Source organism: Diadema antillarum, unplaced genomic scaffold (assembly GCF_040938485.1).
Source record: "Diadema antillarum isolate AM-2024a unplaced genomic scaffold, OU_Dant_1.0 seq00001440_RagTag, whole genome shotgun sequence".
Lineage (NCBI taxonomy): Eukaryota > Metazoa > Echinodermata > Echinoidea > Diadematoida > Diadematidae > Diadema > Diadema antillarum.
In genome coordinates this window covers 192,072-206,626 of record NW_027272189.1, presented here as the reverse complement: position 1 = coordinate 206,626, position 14,555 = coordinate 192,072, and the positions used below count along the sequence as shown (strand labels likewise).

Sequence of the window (14,555 nt, the reverse complement as noted above, 5' to 3'; positions counted from 1 at the left end):
GGATATAACCTCACTTCGACTCAGCCATTTTTTTTCGATTTTGGGTCGACTTGCGTTCTCAGAAGTTTGCATAAAAACGGTTGATAAGGTTTAAAGGAAACCAAAGCCGAAACAGAATTGTAGATTGAGTGAAAGCATCAATAAAAGAAGAACGCAGAGAAAGTTTGAAGAAAATCGGACAATCGAATCAAAGTTATAACTTTTTATTGTTCAGTTTTAAGGATGAGGAGATTATCACATTTCATGACGTCACTATGGACAACAATATTCAGAAGAATTTCACAAAATTTCATTTACTTTGTACTGACATAATATTGTAAGGATAATATCATTACCCTGCTTTCTGAAAGAGGTAAGTCAAGTGTTCTTTTATTATAGAGGGGAAAAAAGTATTTTCTTCACATTTTCTTTATACTGTCGTCCATAATGACGTAATAATGTCATGAAGTGTAATAGTCTCTTTATCCAGCAATGACGGCATCGAAACTTTGAAAAGTAAATTTTTTTAATTCCATTGTCTATTTTTTCTCATACTTTTACTGATGCGTTTCTCCTACTGATATTGCAGCTTTCACTCAATCCACATTAAAATTTGGGCTTTGGTTTCCTTTCAATTTCATAATCATTCAATTTAATTTCTTCGACTTCATCTGGAAGGTTCATCTTCCTCAATGTCCATTTTGTTTCCCCTCCCACCCCCCCCCTTTTCCTTCGAATCTTCCCTGCTTGAGACAGACCACATTGCACACTTGTTACCCTTGTCGTACTACGCTACGATACAGCTGCGAACCTTTTCGTCTAAATGAGAAATTAATGAATTACCTATGGCATAGAAATAATTCACCTGTTTTTCAGGGGAAAAAAGGAAATTGCAATCCTATTTTTTCTATTATTCGATAAATTAAACGTTTCTTCGTAGTTTGCCCCATGTCATTTTATTTTCAATTTGATTATATTAAAGATCAAACAAAATATTTAATACACAAAGGCATTCCATGAATACTGCCTTCAATACCATTCTGTCGCGTTAATCAAGCAGTAATATTTGTAGAAATAAGTCTCTGAAATATTATGAATAATAGATACAAATTCGTACCCACACTTTCAAAACTTAGTACAAAGAACTGTTGTTTTCAACCTTGTTATCTTTTGAGACCATCTCTAGTGCAATATGACTTATCGTAATTTCGGGCAGTTTTATTCGTTGGACATGAGAATGCTGACAGTTTAGGCCTATGTGAAATGATGATACGAAGAAACAATATTTTAATGATGTCACTTTCGGATTCCATTGGTTGTGTTTATATGGTAATAATGAGTAATGATACACTGAGGGTTATTAGGTTACACTGTGGCAATATTACATATATAATATAATTATAACTTTTATATCTCAAGATAATTTTATAAAGTGAAATCTGCATGATGACTGACTCATTGAAACTTGTGCCTGTGACCGCAGACCTCTATAGTCATGTGTTTCATATGCGTGGGCAGTTTGCGCGGTCAAGATAGCCAGAAAGTCTACCAGTTTATCAAAGCTAGCCATCCTACATATTATTTCCTTGAAGGCTACTATTATGTGACCGTGCATCACAAAACGAACAAAAAGTCGCACACACTGATTTTGCATGAGGACTGAAAATAGGTGAAATGGGTCAACCTAGCCAATCTTGACTTTTTCATATTTTCTGAAAGAGCAAGTCTTCTTTTACATTAAACTGAAATTTGGAATCATGAAACGGCAGGAAAGTGTGTTTTTTTAGCAGTTTATCTCGAACATTTTTGGTAAAATAGTGTGATTAGGTGTGTCTTTAGAGTCCCCTTTTCATTTTTGAAAAACCTTGTACACACTCTTCACTTTCAACTCAAATAACTTTTGAAAGGATAATGCTACTGCTTTGAAAGTTGGCATTGATTCTTGACAGAATGTGTTAATGAGGCATGCTTAATTTCAGTTTAATCTGATAATCCCTTCATTGTTGTTACTCTGGTGGTTTACTTCCTGTTTTTTGTCCCATTCATCGCACAGAAAGCACGGATTGGTAAAGATTAAGTGCTTGAATATACACTGTACTTCAGACAAATGTCAGAGCCTCTTTTCTAAGTTCACACTTTTCCTGAGTTTTTGCTTTCTTTCCAATATTTAGATAGGTTAGGAGAGTCCATTTGATTTGAATTATTTATCATTTTAAAGCTTAAAGTCTGCTCTCTCAGAATATGGTCTTAACTAAAAATTCATGTCTGGCGGCTTTTTGTTTGCTTTGTGGTGCAGGGTCACGTATACATGTGTGGAGCTGGGAGTCAGTTAAATGCATTTATGTCGAGTCCTGTTTTTTTAACGAATGAAAGATGGAATCGATGTTCTTTTGCCAATCGGTGGTTTGTTTTCGAAATTCAGTGTTATACACTGATTCTACATATCAACTGCTCTTTTTATGAAAATTATTATTATTCACGCGTGGAAGGATTACCGTCTCTGGGGTGTATACCCGCCCAGAACTACCCGAGGGGCTTGTTTCACCTATACCGAAGGATGACTAGTCAAATAAGCACGACGTTTTTCAGTTAATGAATGAACGTCAGGCTTTTCGTGACCTCATTCAGTCGTCTGTAGTAGATTTCTCGCATTTTTTTTAATGTATACGTATATGAACAAACGAATTTGTACAACAAAATAGCAATCGATATCTCCCTCTCTTTGACATTAGAGATTTTCTACACTGCAAAAAGTCCGGTGTTAAATAGTGAACACCGAGCTGATGTTAAATTTTCTGTGCTCATTTATGGTGTTAAATTAACACCTCCGGGTGTCATTTCCAAATATAAGACTGTTTTTTGAAGAGTTTCTTAGTAACTGCACTTCTTGTTGATATCTAATTTAAACAAGACGATCAAGAATTTTACATTAAAATGCTACATTTTTGAAAAAATGTGAAAATAAATTTACACCCCAGTAACACCAGCTGGTGTGGTCTCTTATTGAAGCTGGACGGGTGTTAAGCCATTGATATTAACACCAACAATTATCAAATCAACACCATGTGGTGTCATTTTTTAATTAACACCAGTACAGTGTCAAAATAACACCAGGTACAGTGTCAAAATAACACCAGGTACAGTGTCAAATTAACACCACGAAGTGTCAGGTGAACACTTTTCAACACCATCACAGTGCATTTTCTACACCTGTTGGTGTGGTCCTCTATTGAAGTTTGATCGGTGTTAGATTTAACACCCATGGTGTTAAATCTAACACCGATGTTTTTACAGTGTATGGTCCATGGTTCAGAGTGTTCCTGCACTGTCCCAATTTTCTTTGCAAAGCTATTCATAGGATTTACAGTGCAACGCCAGAAGAAAGATACGCATTTGACGATATTGTTCCGTGTACATGGGGCCAAAGTTGATATTTTCCATCACGTTATAAAATATTGATGTGCCATTAATGATGTTTACAGTCACTTTGTACACCGTACTCCATTCGCCGTTTTCTTCACACGTTGATACCAGTAACCAGTTTATTTTGAATGAGCAGCATGCTGAAGTAAAATGGCTCTGTCCAAGTTTGATAAGATATAAAATGTCACGAATTCATTGTCTGATTGGATCGCAAACGACAAAGTTATGGAATTTCAACGCTCCATCCCGCTGAAAATGCAGATCAAATGAAATGATGGTGTCCTATAAACTTCGCAAAATAATTACTAATTGACTGGCAGACATTTTTTTCTTTTCTTTTTTCGTTATGAAATGAAGTACAAAAATGTAGATCACTTCGGAGCTAATTATGCTAGACCTGTGATGACTGCATAAAACCGAAAACTGAACGAAAATAATTATTCACAATGCGTTGTTAGGCTCCACAGTATTCACAAAATGGTGTCTTAAAGTTTGTTCCTGGCAGAAATCGGTGCTTCTCTGTAGTAATTCGATAACAGTTCATAACATTATGTCAAGTGTCAGAGAGAAATCATGCATCTGCAGCCCCATATTTCTTTAATGCCCTTCCACTGAGGATTAATTTTGATCAACATAATCAACAAAAAACGTTTAAAAAGAATAGATCACTCGATCGTCGGCGATTTACAAATGCTGCATTTGTAATTATTATCACACATATCTAGATTTTACGATAGTGTAAATCTTGTCCAATTAGTCGCTTATATCAGAACATTTACAATCTCATGTTACACATTTTAGATTGCACAAAATGACCACAAGAACATTATCAACATGACATTGCGTCTGTATTGCGTTCAACAATGTTATGTGATATTGGAATGATAATTGTACAGTTGTTTTTACTAGACTTTAAATTTGTTCTAATTTATTCAGTCGTTCTTTACTGTAATTTACATGAATACAACCCTATGGGAACCTGAATAAATAGTTTCTTCTCAAGCATCAATAGATTAGATTTCCTTGAGTCAACGAAATCTATTTTTAGAGAAACTGCCTCATATCTAGCCAATTAAAGTATGACAAGGCTTCGTAAATTTAACCATTGATAGAGAATATTGGAAAATGTGTTTGGTTTCTGCTTGCGGAAATCTATGAGATGTTTGAAGGCTTTCCTGTGTATCTGTTGGTGTAATCATGTTGCCTGTTCAAAGAATAGATGCAAGAAGTAAACAATGCATGATAAAGTGTTTCATATGTAAGAGTAAGTGTATATACGTATTATAGTAGGCCCCACACTTGCCATAATCATATTGACATTTCTATAGTTTGTGATCCATCCTAATATCTTGGAAGAGTCGATACGGGTACAGCGCTTAGTTTCCCTCTGTTTAACTTCTTAACTTGATAGGTTCTTGGGTCGAATACTGGCAATTTGACAACCTGATTCCATTTAGACAGCGAAGACAATTCACTCTTCAAAACGGCAACGTCACCGTTCACACCGGCGGTTTTTACTACGTCTACAGTCAGGTGAGAATGATCGACGCCATTATATTAAAGACATGTTTTTCTCTGGTGTCTTCATCGATTTGTAGGGTCTGTGGTTTCTTTCTGGCGTTACGCGAACTGGTTAGAAGGGGACGATACCATGAAGGACTTGTTTCGACTGCACATGCGCGGGAATGTGACAATCAGCCGGGCGGGAGTTTACTATGTTTACAGCCAGGCGAGTTTATTTGTGATATTCCGAAAAATCCAGGGGTTCCAATTTGGCTACCGAAATGGCAAGTACCATAAATCACCCTGGTAAAGACGCTCAAGACTCTTTTTTAATTGAGATTTAACTTCCATGCATGTATAATATATAACAGATCAGGAAACATTATTCAGTCGTCTGGCAAATACCTAGCTTGCAAACGTTGTAAATATTTTTGCCAATTGTGGTATTTGTACGAACATACGAAGATATTTACATAAAATGTAATCGAGCTCTCCCTCTCCCTGGCATCATTCGTACCGTACATTGAGGTTTGTATGTTCCCTATGTATGTAAGGAATGGTTATTCGTATTATGTCATATAATGATCAATGGATTCTAACAATAGACCAAAAGATGACCTCTTCCAGCAGGTCAACCCTTAAAATTGACATCAAAGGTATCAAAAAGTAAACTCATGTTATGTTTCCATGAATAATCTTGTGAGCCGATGTTCAGCTGAAATGTATAGCAAGGATCGTGAAGGCCCTCTCTTGCAAGCTACACCAGCACGATCATGTTCACAATTTATATAGTCCCCTATTTTTATCTGTATTTGATGATATAGATCCAGTACTACGACGAGGGGAGGTACACAGGACATGAAATTGTTGTCAACGGTGTCAGCTTGTTCAAGTGTGCCGAAAGTCCCGCGAGTGAAGAGCGCAGAATCAACACCTGCTACATCGGGGGAGTCGTATACCTCCATCCGAATTCTACCGTTAGTATCCGCATGGCCTTCCCCAACCGCACAGTGAATCTCCATTACAACAACTCGTATTTTGGCCTGTTCAAGATCGCTTAGGCCAAAAGGATCCCATTAATTCAAACAAGGAAACGTATATCAATGTTCATATCACGGCTTAAAGTCATTTGGAAGTGTGTTTTTTTATATGTTATGCTAATTTGGAGAAGAACTCTAACATTTCGGTCACTTTGACAATTCTAAATATGGAGTGAAAACCGGTGCGGCGCCATACTGAGTGACATTCTAAAAGTACTATCGCTCTCTGAAAATGTAGCCCATTGAAGTGATATCAAGATTTTTTTTTAAAGTGTTACTCTTAAAATCAAGAATGGCTGTGTCAGTTCATATATAAGTTTCATAATCTGCAGGTAATATCACATAATCAAATTACCGAAATACGATATTGTGCATCCTTGAGTCATATATGAACTCATTAAACAAACGTTATGGATACGTTGGTTCATGTGAACACCAATTGTGCGGCCGCATTCGTACTAAAGCAATTAAAAAACAAGTTGAACGCCCTTTCAAGTTACTGTGTATTTATGGAAAGAAAATAATGGTGTTGCTCTGTAAGCAATGCTTGATTGCCAGATATCTTAAAATGTAGATCAATATACGACGTAAATCATAATGTGTCATCACGAAAACCAAAACACATTATTTTGACAATGAAAAAGAAAGAAATCTTGAAATAAGCTGCCAAAAAGTTTGGAAAAATGTTGACATTGTACAACGTAGAATATCATTGTTTGTTGAGCAAGGAAACTAAATGCTCCGGAGATTTTGGCAAATTACGCTGCCAAAATGGATATAACTCTTTTTCTGAATGTAAGGTAATATAAAGCATGTTTTCACTTTAAAATATGACACTATATTTAAGGTATCTTGATATTTCTTGAGAAAAGGCTTAACAAAAAGACTTCTTTTGAGACAGCAAATATCGCATGTCGTGCATGGATTATACTTTTTTCCTGTCCTACAGGTATATATGGGAAATAACAGGATTACCTCGTCTTTCACCTACGTAATGCGGACTATCATTACAGTGTAAGATATTTTAGGGTTGTTGTTGTTTTAAATTAATCAAAGACAGGGAGCCCTCTGGCCTATTCTTGTCTTTAAACCTCCATTACGTTTCTTCCTTACCTCATGTCAAACAGCCGTCTTCATTTTGTTTTTTTAACGTTATGCAATATTTTGCATCACATTTAGACGATTTTTTCTACTGTTGTTCCATTCATAGACTTACAACCATTTTCAGTATGTTTGTCCGGGCATCTCGGCTGATTTGTTTATTTGTTTGTTTGTTTAGTTTTGTTCTTATAGAGTCATCCCCTTTTGTCTAAATTGGAAGTAAAAAAGAAAAAGTTGTAATATCTTAAGACATTACGTCACAAGTTGTCCTGATGACAAAGTACTACTTATATATAGTCAGTGATAGTGTTTATAAATCACCATAACAATGAACACAATATTATTTACGATTGTACTAAGTATTTGGTAATCTGACAATCCAATTACAGTGTTTGCCATGAAGTTTTAAATCTTCTCTCTGTTCCATGCACACTAAACGGACAACTCAGTGTCTCCGATAAACCCTTATCTTCGAAGCCCAATTTGTCAGAAGTGGTATTCCTGCATGTTCCGTCTTCCATGATTTATTTCGGGTTGTTTAGGAATAACCACTTTCAATGAGTTGTGTATAATTTTGATGCTGGCCGTGTTTTCTTTCATAATTTGAACTTCACGAAAATCTCACTTTGCACTCTGTTAATTTGGGCGTTTTAGTGGTTTTTGACAGAGTTATTCTTCCTCCATGTAAATTCGAGTTTTTCGGAGACATGAAAGTAACGTATGTCAGTATTTTTTCGCTGCACTTATACTTTTCTATGTCTATTATTCTTTCGTTTTCCACTTATCATAGAAGCGTGAAACCATACAGAAGACTTAAAAACAACAGTTGCGTTGATACTGTGCAGATTAATTATGAACTTGATACTGATGAGTGAACCACTTTTTACAGATTTTAGGCTATGGCAATGATTATCTAGAGAGTTTTAACAACCCTCTTTATTCCAAAAACAATATAGCCCTTGCGAAGACCCTTTTTCACTATATTAGGCAAAGGTTCTGGAGATGGCGTGGATGAACATTATTGAGAGGTTTGAAAAGGATTCGAATGCGTCAGTAAACTTTTTTTTCTTTTTTTTTTTCTATTTGTTCGGGGGCTCTTACAGGGGAAGATACGTGATGGACTGAATGTTTGGTATTTTATTGTAAAAGGGAAAGAAAGATAATAGGATCCGAAAAAAGAGAAATTGAGTTTGTGTGTGTGTGTGTGCGTGTGTGTATGTATGTATGTATGTGTGTTCATGCGTACCTCATTAATCGACCAGTAATCGGAACCTGGTAAACCATGTATTAAATCTATAAAGGGTTATGACGATGGAAGCGCGAGTATGTGTTATCGATATTGTATGTAGATGGGAATATTGCAATGGAAAGAGACAATAGAATGAAAAGCAGTGACCATATCTTGTCATTTTGGGTATGTGAATCTCATTTTTCTCTTCTTCTTTTTTGTAATCACAAATGCACCTAAATTACGTTTGTTTATAAGTCAAGATCGTGTCATCAACTGTATTGTATAAATATACGCATCAACTGTGTTATGACAATCACGGTTTGATGAAAAATGGCAGTGTTCGATTCTGGATATAAGCTTTATTGTCGTTCATGCAAATACTGTTTATGCTACTTGTTAGTGCTTTTCTAGTTTCGATCCATGATTGTGCTGCTGTTGAGCACGATTTGTAAATAGTGAACATAAGCTTTCGTAACAAAATAATAAACGGATAGCTACCAAGGAAGAACATTGTTGTATCCGTGTACATGTTTTCAACCGTATCTGTGTTCTTTCACATTTTCCCTTTCCATGGATACAAAGTTGACGAGGAAAAGGTATTTGAAAAAAACAAACAAACATAAAACCCAAAACAAAAATAAGTTTTAAAAACGAATTGTTCTCCCTTACTTCTGCAGCTGACTATATTGAATTTGAAATAAGCTGGTCCAGAATATCATCGTCATGATATAGGTTCGTTTCGTTTTGTTTATTTCATATTCAACAAAGAGTAGCAATGTACAAACATTTGAGAAAAGAACAATAATATGGAAATAAAAATACATATTCTCAATATGTCGAAATATATCAACACCATGAATTATTACTGAGGGGAAAAATAAATGATTTAGTTATTTACTGCGTAATGTTGAGAATGGAGGAGAAAGAAACCCCTCAAAACCAATATTGATAAAGTACGAAAATATATATATATATATATATATATATATATATATATATATAATATATATATATATATATATATATATTATATATATATATATATATATATATATATATATATATGACGGCAAATCTTGCACATATAGACGTGGCTGGTGTTGGGTAGCACCCCTTTAATCATCAAGCTTTCTGGCGAAAAGCCCTCGTATAAATAAATAATAAATAAATAAATTTGCTGTCAATAGATTTACTGTCCTTGCACCGCCCCGCCATGTTGTGGTTAAGTCCTTAAGTCCTTTGATGTTGTTGTTGTTATTTTAAAGATCGGAAGAAGAGAAAGAGAGAGAAATGGGGCCCTATACAAATAATTTGCCCCAAATGCTCCTTTGATGTCAGTGAATATATATATATATATATATATATATATATATACATGTATATATATATATATATATATATATTACATTTTCGTCCGACATTATAAACAATAAATGGCGGACAACCTTGGTTTGACGGCAAATGCTTGTCTATCACTTTACATTTTCAATAATGTGTCAGCGCTCGTGAGTAGACCAATACTTCACGCCAGATTACATACAGGTGAATGTAATATGTGCTCATCAAACAGAATTAGGGCCTACTTCTCCTCCTTGTCAACAGTTACGTAGGCAGTTGTAGATAGTCGTGCACCCAGTGCAATAATAACAAACTAGTTAGTACATAGGTAGGTATTAAAAGAATGAACGAGCAGCTCGAAAACAAACGTACAACACAACGATGTCCACGCTTGTCAACGGAAATTACTCAAGGAGGAGTTGTTGTATCCTACGTTGATAAACGGTTACACAATGTGCCCTGTGTTCTGTAGATTCCTGATAAGATAAATAATAAATAGACTGATAGAAAAAGACGTGGAACAAAAAAAAGATACAAAACAAAACAATACATTAATGTCACACACATGCACACACGCGAATACACAACTACAAAACGTTTTACACTGTAAGAAAAAGAACACACACTTACCGTACTTACACTTACCGTGATACAGTACGTGCACTAGTGGTATACCCATGCAGGGCGTACTGCTTTTATTTTTTTCATTCATGTATTCTACAACACACACACACACACACACACACACACACTGAAAGAGAGGAGATAGTGTGTGTGAGGGTGTGTGTGTGTGTATGTGTGTGAGAGAGAGAGAGGGAGAGAGAGAGAATAGCAACACTGAATACATTGGAATAAGCATTGTATGTCCTACGGGATATGTTACGCCGCCGGAGAAATGCAGACAGGTTTGATGGGTATAGTATACCAAGCGAAACTTAGCAGTGGTAGAATTGCCACCAAAATCTGTTAAAGGCATGCCATATACAATGTGCACCGTATACTCCATTAAAAAGATGGTATAGTTTTGGTTTAGATGGGGAATCGGGTTTTGACTTTTTACGAGATAATATAGAAACCATACAATAACTATTTATAAGAAATACAATACTAAAAAGAATTCCAAGTTATTTGATGAAAATCGGTTTTGAAATGGCTGAGATATCCAAAAACAAAAGTAAAACAAAGAAGTCGAAATAAAAAGGAGATCCTACTTTTTATTAGAAAGTCTGTGTTTTATGGATGTCTCAGCCATTTCAAAACTGATTTTCATACAATATACACTTTTAATTTCTTTGAAAATTGCATGGTCTTTAACATTTCATATACCTGGTAAGTGATTTCGAATCAAAAAGTTCAAACCTGAGATTGCCAATGTAGAATACAGTAACAGCTTTAACGAGCATAATCATAGCTATCTTTAATGAAATTTTCTGCATTCCAGTTCTCTACATGGTTAAAAAAGTAGAAATGAATAGAGAAAAGTTAATGAGGCGGAAAATCAGTCGCCAAACAAAATCATTTTCCCGTTCAATTATAGTTTATTTCCATCTAATAAATTTGATACAAAACATACATTTCACAACACCTCTATTATTTTGGTGTCTTTATATGGATCTCTCTACAAGCCACCCATGACTACCATATAAGTAAATTGTTATGGTCAGAGAGGGCTCGTTTTTTATTGGTTTATACCAATTACTTGGCAAATAAAAACAGCATGTGGCGATACATGGTGTTAAATCATTCTTTGTTTGATATTGTCAAGTTCTCATTATTTGCCAATCACATACACAACAATCTTCTCTGTTTTCTCAACTTTGAGCTACTGTACAATAACCGTATTAATATCTTTTTAATTCCTAAATGTTCATGTATAGACGCAGCCAATTGTGTATATTTAATTATAATTACCTCTCTCAATAACAAATCCATTCATTCGTGCGATACTCCTTAGAGAAATTTAGTACGACAATAACCAAAAGGTTCCTACAACTATATTCCTGTTTTCATTTCACGAGAAATTCCCTGAATATGGAGTTCTCTTCCAGAGGACATAAAGCACATTTCAACTTTATAGAGATTCAAGAGATTCTTTCACAAACTGATCTTTCCCTGGGAAAGTTCATAGATTCATTATCATCATTATTCATTGATATAAATTATCGTCGCCACTATTATTACTTTCATGAGGCTGTTTCAAGTCTAATCTCTCAGACTCGTGATTTAAAGAGGAATTTCGGACCAGTTAATAGTTAGTCTGAAAAGAAAGAGACAATTGATAAAAACAAAAGGAAAAAAGTGATAAAACTCAGAAAAATCTATGATGATTCATCAACATTTTGGAGTTTTGCTATTTTTCACAAAGCAGTTCCTGAACACTCAATACGAATATGAAAATAAGTAAGCTGATTATGTATTCATCACCTTACTTGCCATATTGTTTGTACATAAAACTGTGATTTTTTTTTCTCTCTCTCATCCAGGAGCAATTGAGCCCCAGTCTCGAATACTAGTATTTCTGACTGATCATCAGTTTCATTTCAGCTAGGAATAACATGTTTTACACATTTGTCGTAGAAAGTATGAATTTTGGGGGTTTTTTTCTACACGATCCTTAGAAATTTGTGAGATGATGACATCACCAGCTCTCCTAGTTGCAAACTCATGTTTTCGAGAACTGTTTTGCAAAACAAACAAACAGACAAAAACAAACAAAAAACCATAATAACTTCTTGTCAAATAATTGACAAATAATTGTATAGCTTTATTTGTGTGTGTGTACTCTTTTACTATTTTATACTAACTTTTACTATCTCTTACTAATTTTACTCTTTCTTGTCAGACAAAATTTTAACTGAACCTGAATTACCCTTTAAACATTAATGTTTCTGGGGCCCCTATCTTATATAAGCACTGATATTATTGGGCCTCCCATCATCGCGATACTCTTCCCCTTTTTTTAAGGCCGTGTCACACCTTTCCGGGTAAGCTAAGCGGGCTTGTGGCGAGGAGGTATTTTCCAGCACGTAGGAGATATTCCGTGGGCAAACAAGAATGTATGCAAGTTTCGCACTTGTTTCTTACCTACTAGACGCGTGCTACTTAGCTTCTATACTGGCGTGCATTCCGTGTGATCTGCGTGGGAGCTTTGAAACCGATCCATTTTCTGTTACGAGCGACTTACGGGTACTGAGAAGTACCTGCGTTGGAGTTGCCTGCGAGGTGCTGCCGGTAAGGGTCTCCTACTGGTGTTCTGCGTGTATCTCTGCGAGCGAACCCCCACGGCTCACTCGGAACAAGTTTTGAGCTTGCTCAAGGCCTTGTTATACCGTATCTGGGGAAGTTTTGCGGTTTGACTTGCGGGGAAACAAATTTGCTACTCGGAACTCTCCGCAGTTGGTCCGCACTTGACAGTACCTAGCGCGTATCTCGCCTGTAGTTGCCAGGAGGTGCGCACGCAAGTCCGATTTAACCGGGTGAGTCGCGGGGATGCCCGGAGAGGTCCACGAAGAACGCCAGTAGGGGGCCCTAAGCAGCAGCACTTCGCAGGCAACTCCCACGCAGGTACTTCGCAGTCCCCGTATGCAGCCAAGATAATGACATTCCGTGGGACTTTTGTCATTCCTTCAGAGGAATTCCTTCACTGAGTTGTCAGCCCTCACGCGACTGGTACACAGGACACACAGTATGCTTGCAAGTAGAATTTAAGTAGAACGCGTCCAGCAAGTAAGACACATGCACTGACTCGCCCAAATCCTTGTCCGCCCTCAGAAATTGTCCGCTATGCTGGGAAATTCCTACACGCAACAAGCCCGCGTAGCTTGCCCGGAAAGGTGTGACAGGACCTAAACTTCGTTGCGGGTAAAAAGATTTGCGTGCGCACCTCCGGGCGACTACGGGTGAGATACGTACTACGTACTATCATGTGCTGCTCATCTATACGGGGACCTCCGGTTAGTAAATATTGTTCTTTGCAAGTCGCACGCAAGGATTGCCCGTAACGGCCTTGAGGTTTCTTTTACTTTGTAAATTATCATTATGTTGTCTCTTTTTATTATTACATTTTGGAAATGATGGTGAATAAGGATGAACTGAAATTGATCTGAATTGAATTGAAAACTAAATTTTGTTTTAACAATTTGTAATGAATCGTAAAGTTTATTATAAAAATATATACATATATTGATTAAATCATATAAAAGATGCATACTTTGCACGGTTGATCATGGAAAAAGTGTTCCACTGAAAAACAGACTTTGTAAAACGTGCATCTTTTTTTTTTGTGTGTGTGTGAACAGAGTACTTAGTTCAAAGTACACAGGAAGTTCAAATTAATAATTATAAGATATCCTCATCTCAATGCCAACAAACATGTCGGAAAACATCCGGACGTGTTTGTTGACAGTCTGGTTGAGATGTAGAGCAGCAAGTACGATCTTACAAATATATTTGTACAGAGGGTGATAAAAGATTAAAAAAAGTATGTCATAACACATCTTCACCCTGTTATGCCAACAAGTGCAGTAATAATTTTTTTCCTTCTTTGTTCCGTGATGACAGTGAATAAATATTAAAAGAAGAGTAGGTGTCATTCCATGCATAGTCAAAATGTAAAAATTTCATGTACGTGCGGTTTATGAGACAAATTATGCAAATATTATGTGCGATAGGAGGGCCGCGCTATCATAAGCCTACGCTTTATACGAGGATAATGGCCTAGGATATACTACGTCAACGTGAATAAATAATCACGTTATTACTCAATGAGTGGAGGGGGGGGGGGGAATAAGTGCAGTGATACATGGTGCTGTGTGAAGCGATGAATTGTGTGTATGTGATAGTGATCGGATGTGTGTTTTACGGTCATGTTTGTTGAATACGTGAAGTTCGGACCCTTTCTTAAATGACGAGCGTAAAGAGAGGACACTACAAAATTAAAG

At 36.2% G+C, this 14,555-nt stretch overlaps 1 protein-coding gene across 1 annotated transcript in view; it reads left to right on the top strand.

The window, feature by feature from the left end:
• LOC139709507 (uncharacterized) overlaps positions 1 to 8,861 on the top strand; it is a 30,237-nt gene extending 21,376 nt beyond the window's left edge. The window contains exons 4-5 of the mRNA XM_071621466.1: positions 4,814 to 4,935; positions 5,730 to 8,861. Of these exons, the coding sequence (XP_071477567.1) occupies positions 4,814 to 4,935; positions 5,730 to 5,966 (359 nt within the window). The 3' untranslated portion in view covers positions 5,967 to 8,861. The remainder of the gene's footprint in view (positions 1 to 4,813; positions 4,936 to 5,729) is intronic.
• The last annotated feature ends 5,694 nt before the right edge of the window (positions 8,862 to 14,555 follow it).